The 9,296-nt window shown below is 45.0% G+C and overlaps 1 protein-coding gene across 8 annotated transcripts in view; it reads left to right on the top strand.

The window, feature by feature from the left end:
- The first annotated feature begins 4,843 nt into the window (after positions 1-4,843).
- LOC104999008 (chromosome unknown open reading frame, human C10orf128) overlaps positions 4,844-9,296 on the top strand; it is a 41,298-nt gene continuing 36,845 nt past the window's right edge. For 2 of the 8 annotated variants that reach the window (XR_826532.1, XM_010854432.1), the window contains exon 1: positions 4,897-5,112. Coding sequence is in view for 6 of the 8 variants with exons in the window: in XM_010854432.1 (XP_010852734.1) it covers positions 5,070-5,112 (43 nt within the window). In the remaining 2 variants the exon portion in view is untranslated. Of the gene's footprint in view, positions 5,113-9,296 lie in introns of all 8 variants that reach the window. The other 6 variants (XM_010854429.1, XM_010854426.1, XM_010854427.1 and 3 more) reach the window with 6 other exon arrangements.

The following is a 9,296-nucleotide window of genomic DNA, read 5'->3' as shown; positions in this document are numbered from 1 at the left end:
CTAATAAATAAAAAAATTTTCTTTAACATCTGTGAATTATGAATAAGTAGACTATATAATTATGATTCAAATCTTTTAGTCCTTGTCAAACTTTGGGGAGTGGAAGGGATGCTATTATAGCTACACAAAGATAATGGACATAAACCAGGACTTACCTGGCAAAACTCAGCATATGGCCTTCCTACTAGTGAAGCATGATAACCCATGCAGCTGATTAGAAATTAAAGAGCTAGAATGTTGCCTCTGCCGCTCACCTTCATACTCCTCCCCTGATACCTCATCTCCCGAACTTTTTGCTTATAATTTTAATGATTTTTAGAAATATTATTTAGTGAAAAATGCGTGTGTTCTCTGGCTTCTTCATTGCTTAGTTTCGCTTGCTTCTGTACTTCCTGAAAGTGGAATCGCTCCGCTGTCCTCTTCTGCACTCTGCTTTCTCACACATCATGTTCTGGAGTTTTATCCGAGGCATCTCTGTCACCGTACTTCGTTTTTCACTTGTTGTTCAGTGGCTCCGTCGTGTCCGACTCTTGGCGACTCCGTGAACTGCAGCGCGCCGGGCTTCTCTGTCCACCACTCTCTCCCTGAGTTTGCTGAAACTCAAGTCCCTAGAGTCAGTGATGCCTCCAACCACCTCATCTTCTGTCACCCCTTCTCCTCTTGCCCTCAAATTTTTCCAGCATCAGGGTCTTTTCCAATTTATTAATAGTTATATGATATTCAATTGTAAAATTCATCATGAATTATTTACCCACTCTCCTGTTGATGGATTTTGTAGTTCTTTCAAGATATTTTTTGCTATCACAAATTAGGCTCTGTGAATATTCTTTTCTATGTCTCTGAATGTACAGGTGTAAGAGTATATCTGGTTATATCTTCAGGAGTAGAATTGTTGAATCACATGGTAAATCTTCAACTTCACCAGAGAATAAAAATTGTCTTCAAAAATGTTATATCACATTTTTTCACATTCTCAGCTTAACTTAAGCATTACCCAATATTTTCACCCATCCTCATTAAAGTATTAATCAACAAATAAAAAATGTGATACATTTAAAGTGTACAACTTGGTGTTCCGATGTATGTATACATTGTGAAATAACAGCCAAGCAATGAACATATCTGTCCCCTCAGTGTGTGTGGGCATGTGTATCGAGAACAATTAAGATTTACCCTCTAAACAAATTTTAAGTACAGAACTATGCATTGGATAACCAGACTTATTCATGTAACTTGTGCCCTTTTAAGTCCTTTTCTAAGCATTTACATCTACTCATTTCCTTTTAATTCTTATTTTACTTGCGGTCCACAAATTTGATACAAGATGTTTTCATTATTATTCAGTTCTAGCTGTTTTTTAATTTTCATTGTAACTTATTCTTTGACTTATCGGTTACTTAGAAATGCATTTTTAAATTTCTAAACACGGAAACTTAAGTGTATTTTTGGCCACTGTTACCTAATTCAGTTGCGCCATGGTAAGAAAGATAGGCTGTTTGGCACCTATTCCTTTGAAATTTTTGAGAATGGCTCCCTGGTTCAGATTTTTTTTGTAAATATTGTATGTATGGTTGAAAAGACAATTTTCTGTTTTTTTGGACCAGCCTTCTATTTAAGTGTGGTACATCAATATGTGATTAAAAATCTCCCCTATACTTAGTTTTTTACAAAGCCTCCCACAGTCTTGGAGGATTTGACGGTTTCTCCCGACTAGTGGTGAAGAATCTGCCTGCCAATGCAGGAGATGCAAGAGACGCAGGTTCCATCTCTGGGTTGGGAAGACACTCTGGAGTAGGAAATGGTAACCCGCTCCAGTATTATTGCCTGGAGAATCCCATGGACAGAGGAGCCTGGCGGCTACAGTCTGTGGGGCGGCAGAGAATCAGAAATAACCAAACAGCAGCAGCAGCTTGACTAATACTGTAGACGCGCGTGTCAGTCGCATGCACTGTGGCTGGCGCTAAGCTGCTGGGAGAGGACAGATGCTTCCTGGGCATGAGGGGACCACACTGGAGCAGGGACAGAGGCTGAGAATATCAGAGCTGCAGAGCTCTTTCTCTGTTTGCTGGTAGAGCAGGTTACCTCCCTACCGCAGGTGAGGTCCACAGCTGTGCTCTAGGCTGGAGGCTGGGCTGGCTCAATCTGTGTGAGCAAAGTAAAGTGACTCCTTTACTCAATAAAAGCTCTTGAGACCCTCTGCTGTGTCAGGTGTGGGGCTCAGCGCTCTGGCCCCTGACCTCACAGGCTCCCGGTCTAGTGGGAGGCGTCCCAACACCTGTGAAAGAGCAGCCTCAGGTTAAGAGCTGGGCATTTATTGTAGGCTCATGGGGTGGGGCAGCCCATTCTGGCCGGGATAGCACCAGACCACACTGAGACTCCAATCACTCCCAGGTCCACTGGCTAGATGATGTCAGGCTGTCTTTTCAGATTCCAGCTTTTGGGACCATTTTGAGATTCTGTATTTTCCACTCTTCTACTCAGGTGGGTAGCAGATGCTGCATTTTCTGCTCTTAGGAGGTTGTGGCTGGGTGAAAAAGAAGCTGCTGCTGCAGAAACTTCCCTTTGTGGGTTTAAATATGAATGCTTGAGCCCTGGAAGAGATCACGAGAGGTATTCTAGAGCAGAAGTTACACACTGCTGTGCGGTTTGACTTGCCACACGTGAGGGCTTCCCCAGTGGCTCAGCAGTAAAGAATTCACCTACAGTGTAGGAGATGCAGGAGACACGGGTTCCATCCCTGGGTCAGGAAAATCCCCTGGAGAAGAGAATGACTACCCACGCCAGTATCCTTCACAGGAAAATCCCATAGACAGAGGTGCCTGGAGGGCCACAGTCCATGGGTAACAGAGTCACAGACGACTGAAGCGGCTGAGCACGCACATTGCGTGTGAAGACATTTTAAAATTCAGTTCAGTTCAGTTGCTCAATCGTGTCCGACTCTTTGCGACCCCATGAATTGCAGCATGCCAGGTTGCCAAAAATTGCAAAGTCTGATGTCACATCAGCTTGGGACCTCTTTGTGTACCTGAAACCTTGGGCCCACCTGAAGCTCCCCTGGTGTGTTTTCTGCAGCCCACAGCCATTGCCCATAGATTATTGTGTCTGCACAGGTATTTTCTTTCAGTTCGCTTAGGGGAAACTGAAATATCTCTTCTACAAATGTCTCCACTAAGTGGGATAAAGGTTTTAAAAGTCCACTTGTTTCAGGCGAAGCAAGAGAGACTATGTTTCCTGGTGCAAGTGAAGACTGAGCCAAAGTGTTTAAAGTGAAATAAAGTGTATCTGGGTAAAAGGATGAAACTTAAAGGCACCAAAATGCAGAAAACTACATTCCCCAGAAACATTCTACTCCATTCATGTGGAGGCTCAGAGGAGAGAGCACGGCTGTTCTGAAGGGGTCCTGTCAGTGGGTGTCAGCGGCTGCCAGTGCAACCTGATGGCCTCTGGCTGGACAGATGGACCTTGGCAGTGGGTGGTGCCCACCCATGGATGGCACAGTGTGGTGTGAGAGGCACAGACTGCCAGCCAAAGGCTTGGGCTCAACACCCAGCTGAGTGGACCCGGGGTACCACACACCTCAGTGATGACGTTCCCTCCTCCATCAAAGGAAGGCCAGTGCTAACAGCTGACTCAGAGGGCTGGGATGGGGGTCAAATAAGCTCGAATTCTAAGAGTGCAAGTGCTCACTGAGTTAGCTGCGTTAGGGGTTTGGCTGAGGGATCCCAGGAAAAAAGTGTTCAGTTTCTGTCTGCTCATTTAAATGGAGCTCTACAACTGTCATGAAGTTGATTTATGTTTTTGCGAGTGACATGTGTTGCACACTGGAGTTGGTGCCTTGGTAGTTAAGAATGTGTCAGGGAGGAGTATGGAAACATGTGACCCCAAATTTGCGGGCTGCGTCTGTGTCAACAACCAAGGGTCTTCCGAGGTTGGACACTTGACCTGGATCTGTGAACTTGCATGGGAAAAAGTCCCATCTCTGTCCTCTAAGCTCTGATGGAAACTTAGCATTTCCTGCTAATGCACGTGCAGCCAGTAAGCCACAGTGCCGTTGCCACATAGGTGCTTTTATTACTAGTAGGAGCAGTGAATATGTCCACCCATATTTCAGTTGTTAGAGACATCTGTTAATATCACGGCATCAAGATCGTGGTAGTCATTTCACTTGATGCTACGCCTTGTTATTTACTGTGTGGGTAAGAAGCACATGCATTTCTGCATCACAAGTCTGTTTTCTAGGTATTTGGATACTTGTGTTTCAAAGTAACTGGTTTCTTTTAGAATCCTTGTGTGTGTGTGTGTGTGTGTGCACGCGCATGTGCTAAATCACTCAGTCCTATCTGACTCTTTGTGATCCCATGGACTATAGCCCGCCAGGTTCCTCTGTCCATGGGATTCTCCAGGCAAGAATCCTGGAGTGGGTTGCCATTTTCTTCTCCAGGGGATCTCTCTGACCCAAGGATTGAACCCGCGTCTCTTTTGTCTCCTGCATTGGCAGGCAGGTTCTTTACCGCTAGCGCCACCTGGGAAAGGATCCCTAAGTGCCTTATTTGGGGCACTTAAAAATGTTATTCTGGGAAGAAATCCACAGGCCTCTGGAGCCTAAAGGAGTCTGTGGTCCTAAAACAGTGACTGGCCACGCTGTGGGCTTGGGGGTACTTTCTGTCCTTGCCTCAGGCTGGGGGGCTGGGGTTACTGCAGGAGTTGTACCTCCAGGCAGGCCAGCTTTGCCCACACCCCTCTCTGAGACTTACCAGCTGGGGTCTCTGGGGAAGAATCTGCACGCAGTCACACTTGTGTGGGGAATATCATAGGAGATAATACTGGGTAATGATCAGTACTGGTCCCCCGGTGCCCGCCCTTACCCTAGATGCCCTCATTGCGGACCAGCTCCCTTTGGCTGCCTGCACTTGCTGGGATGGCAGGGCTGAGAGGCACTGAGCAGTGCTGGGCTGTGGCGGCAGCTTCCTTCCCCGTCTGTCACGTGGGACTGGGCTCCCGTTCCCCAGAGCTTTAGGTCACATAGCCCCCCTTTCTGCCCTTTAAGAAGCCCTGAGCAGAACGCCAACATGAGCTCTGCGGTCAGAATGCTGACAGTCCTCCTCCTCCTTGGTAAGTGGTGTGTGGAAAGGGGGCTCACGTTCCCCTTTCTTGGCTGGGGCAGGGGCGCTTCAGTGAGTCAGAAACTGGGGCTTGCTAGCCCACTGGGGCTCAGTCCCTCAAGAACGCATGTGTCCCTTTGGACAGATGGCTTTTCTCACTTTGATGGGACAGTGAGAAAAGCTTTTGGTCTGTTTCACTCCAGCTGCAGCTGACAAATGCTTCTGGGAGTACAGAGGACAAGAAGTTTCCTGTGGCAGAAAAAGCTTTGGGGCTGCTGCTGCTGCTGCTGCTGCTGCTAAGTCGCTTCAGTCGTGTCCGACTCTGTGCAATCCCATAGATGGCAGCCCACCAGGCTTCCCCGTCCCTGGGATTCTCCAGGCAAGAACACTGGAGTGGGTTGCCATTTCCTTCTCCAATGCATGAAAGTGAAAAGCGAAAGTGAAGTCGCTCAGTCGTGTCCGACTCTTAGCGACCCCATGGACTGCAGCCCACCAGGCTCCTCCATCCATGGGATTTTCCAGGCAAGAGTACTGGAGTGGGGTTGGGACCTAGACAAATCTAGCTTTAAACTGTGGCTCCATTGCTGACAAAACAGAGCTCCTTAGAGTCTCAGTTTCTGAACCAATAAAAGGGAGAATAATAATGTTTACCTTCTAGGATTGTGTGAAAATTAAGTTAAATTTAATTAAGTCAAATGAAAATAATTATGTAAAATGGGAAAATATAGATATGTAGATGCTTTTCTATTGTTAATGGTGAATCAGTCTTATTATGCAATAAAGCATGCTCTTATTTACTCAGAGGTATTTGTTTTCTAAAGTCGGTTTTAATCCTGTGATCAAAAGAGGAAAGAAGGGAGAGAGGCAGAGACTAATAGAAAAAGAGGGAGATGATATAGAGGGAGAAAAATCAGGCCAGAGAAACAGACAGGAAAAACCCAAAAGAGATAGTGATCAAGACAGGGTGATGGTTAGAAAAATGCATAGATAACAGAAAAGGTAAGAGTCTTGAGACTTTTTGCAAAATCCTCTTTAACATCAACTGTTATTTCTTAAAAAGGCAATGAATGTCTGTCATCTACCCAAAGAAGCTCTTTGCCAAAACTTGCACTGAGTCAAGACTCAGGCAAGCAGTCTGTCTCGATTTAACGTTCTGTCTCTCGAGTAACAGCCTATATCCTGGACACGGGCAAAATTATTCTCATGGGCAGGACTTTGTCTAAAGCCTGCACTGAGCCCAGGAGAGAATAAAGTCCTTGGCCTCCAGGAGTGAGCACGTCAGACAGATGGCAGCCTCGGCCTCTGCCGGTTTACACATGGGAATGGCACGAGAAACAAGTGGTGGTGGCAGTGAAAGGATGGTGAAAGCCAGGCAGCCGGGACTAAGGGTGTGCAGGGCAGACCGTGCGAGGTGTGCCTGGCTAAAGTGGCAGAGGGCAGTGCAAGTTTTCACCCTTGTTTTTGCTTTTGACTTACGTAGATACGCAAGCCTGGGAGGAAAAAGTTAAATTTAAGGAGCCTCTTGAAAAAAAGGTGCAAATCATACGAACAGGCAATTCACCGAAGAATGACAAATAGAAATAAACTTTTAAAATGCTCACACTCACAAGTAACAGAAGAAATAATAACGCCAAACATTTTGGAGTGCATCTGACAAGCTGCATAGTCATATATATCCTGCTCAATACCTTACATTAGCTCATTCCGTCCCCATGACAACTCTGAAATTCGGCCCCCTATTATCTGAGTTTTATGGATGAGGTTTGCATTGTGATACTTGGCCAAAGCATCACAACAATTTAGGGCTTTCAAACACCACTTGTAGAGAGAGCAGTGGTTAGCCTTGTGCGTCCAGCTCTAAACGCTCTGCATGTGAATCCTTGCTCTGCTCTTTACGAGCCCAGAGAGCATGCGTAGGATATTCCTCCTCACTCTGCTCAGGTTTCTCATCTGTAACTTGGGGATGAAGATAGTACCGACCCCACAGGTTGAGAGAATTCAATCTGTTATCATATTTAAAGCATGTAGCCAGTATCTAAGGTGAGGGGACCATTCGTTATTGAGTACCAGATTCTGTAATCACAATTTGGTAATTTGTAGCAAATGAACGGAGGAGCCTGCAGTCCATGGGGTCGCTAAGAGTGGGACACAACTGAGCGACTTCACTTTCACTTTTCAGTTTCATGCATTGGAGAAGGAAATGGCAACCCACTCCAGTGTTCTTGCCTGGAGAATCCCAGGGACAGGGGAGCCTGATGCGCTGCCGTCTATGGGGTTGCACAGAATCAGACACGACTGAAGCGACTTAGCAGCAGCAGCAAAATGTAAGCTGTTCACAGCCTTCTACCCCAAAATTCCACTTCCAGGAGCTCATCCTAATAACCTAATAGGGTAAAAGCTCCCTAAAATATTTAGCAGGATGCTATTCAGCACGGCTGATCACAGCGAAAACCAGAAACTAATGATTACCAGTCGGAATCCGGCTAAATCAATTATGCTCTAAAATTTCCGATGAATCCCGTAAGTTTTAATGAAAGACTTACCTTTCTCAGAACTGATCTGGGTAGAAGAGAAGAGACAAAGTCATAGTTACAGAGTTCTAGTTATGTCGTCATATTTTGCACATGTTTTCTTACCTTTCCAAAAATTGACAGGAAGGAAATATAGCAAGTGGTTAAAAGTATCCTTCAACTCTTTTTAGGAAATAGGATTATAGGTCATCTTTCAGTTTCTGTGTTGGAAAATTTCATAATGTTTATATATATTCTTCATTCCAATAAGTACATTTCTATGAAGAGAAAAATAACTACCCACCTATTGAAAATTATAAGACAAACTGCACTTTCCCTTTATAGACTGGTGAAAGTGGCCTAAGGATTATCTAGTGTAACCCATGAACGGATGGCTTGTGAAGGCAGGTGACCGGGCTGGTCATCCAGGGCATATGTGAGAACTGTGGACGAGAAGGCTGTTAGGGACACAGCGAGGCAGAGTGGCATCTCCACCTTGCCACCTCGGTGCCATCCGGGCTTGCCTGGGGCCAGGGAAGAGAGACCAGATCCACTGTTTCCCACACATGGAGTAGTTTGAGAGCTTTTGAAAAACCAGCCCTCAAATATTTTGAAACTATTCTTAAAACTTAGATCAAGGTGACAAACATTCATGGACACAACACCCTAAATTAACACATTGCAAAAAAAGAAATTTTTTTAAGATCTCCGTGTTTGAAAGGAGATGGGTAAATGAACACATCCATCGGAGAAGCAGGGCGTCAGAGATGCCGTTGAGCCCTTTGTCGCCCTTCCTGTCTCGTCTGCCTCCCTCTTGCCAGAGGAAGCAGCGCGCCTGCTTTGACTGTGCTTCCTTCCTGTGTTGTATTTTAGGTGTTAAAATGTTGACCTGAGTGCCCTCACCGCATGGGTAACATCTGTGTCATCTACCCATGCTGAGCCTGTGAATCAGGTGTCTTCACCTCAACTATCTCTATGAGTCTGTTGAAACACCACACAGTAATTTCGTTGTCCGCTCCAGTACTGACCCAATGCAGGTTGTTGCTAATGTTTCTCATGACAGCTGTCGCTGCGGTGAGCCTTCTGGGTCCTGTCTCCTACGGCCTGTGAGCAGTGTGCCCCTGAGGAGGCACGCCTGGAAAGGACTTCCTGTCATTTCTATGCGTGATTCTCCTCTTACTGGAGTTGCTCTCCACCAGCGAGGTCTGGATTATCTATCCTGCTACTGATTCAATAAAACTTGATATTGTCACATTTCTAAATTCTTTTTGCCAGAGTTGTGAAATATTACCTACAAGGGTTTAGGTTATACGTTTCTGATTGCTAGTGTGAAGAACCGTTTTCTGTGTACTTATCAGACAGGTTTCTTTTTCTCTTCTTGCTAGTTTTACTTGGTTACTGGTTTTTTATGTAATTTTTTTCTGGGTATTAAGTTTTTGTTTATGCCATGCATTGCAAATATTCTCTCTTATTATTGCTTTTCTTGTATTACTGCTTTTCTTTTATACTTGTGGTATTCTTTGCGGAAGTCTCTAAATGTGATACAGTCAAATTTATGTCTTTTCCTTTTTGTATGTTTTGTTTTTCTGTCTCGCCTAAGAAACCTTTTTTTTAAACTTTAAAAGTGGTTGAATGTTTCATGATTAGGTCTTTAATTTATCTGGAATTTCTTTTTGTGTAAGAA

Source organism: Bison bison, unplaced genomic scaffold (genome assembly GCF_000754665.1).
Source record: "Bison bison bison isolate TAMUID 2011002044 unplaced genomic scaffold, Bison_UMD1.0 scf7180017864341, whole genome shotgun sequence".
In the NCBI taxonomy this organism is placed as follows: Eukaryota; Metazoa; Chordata; class Mammalia; order Artiodactyla; family Bovidae; genus Bison; species Bison bison.
This window is presented reverse-complemented; position numbering and strand designations above follow the sequence as displayed.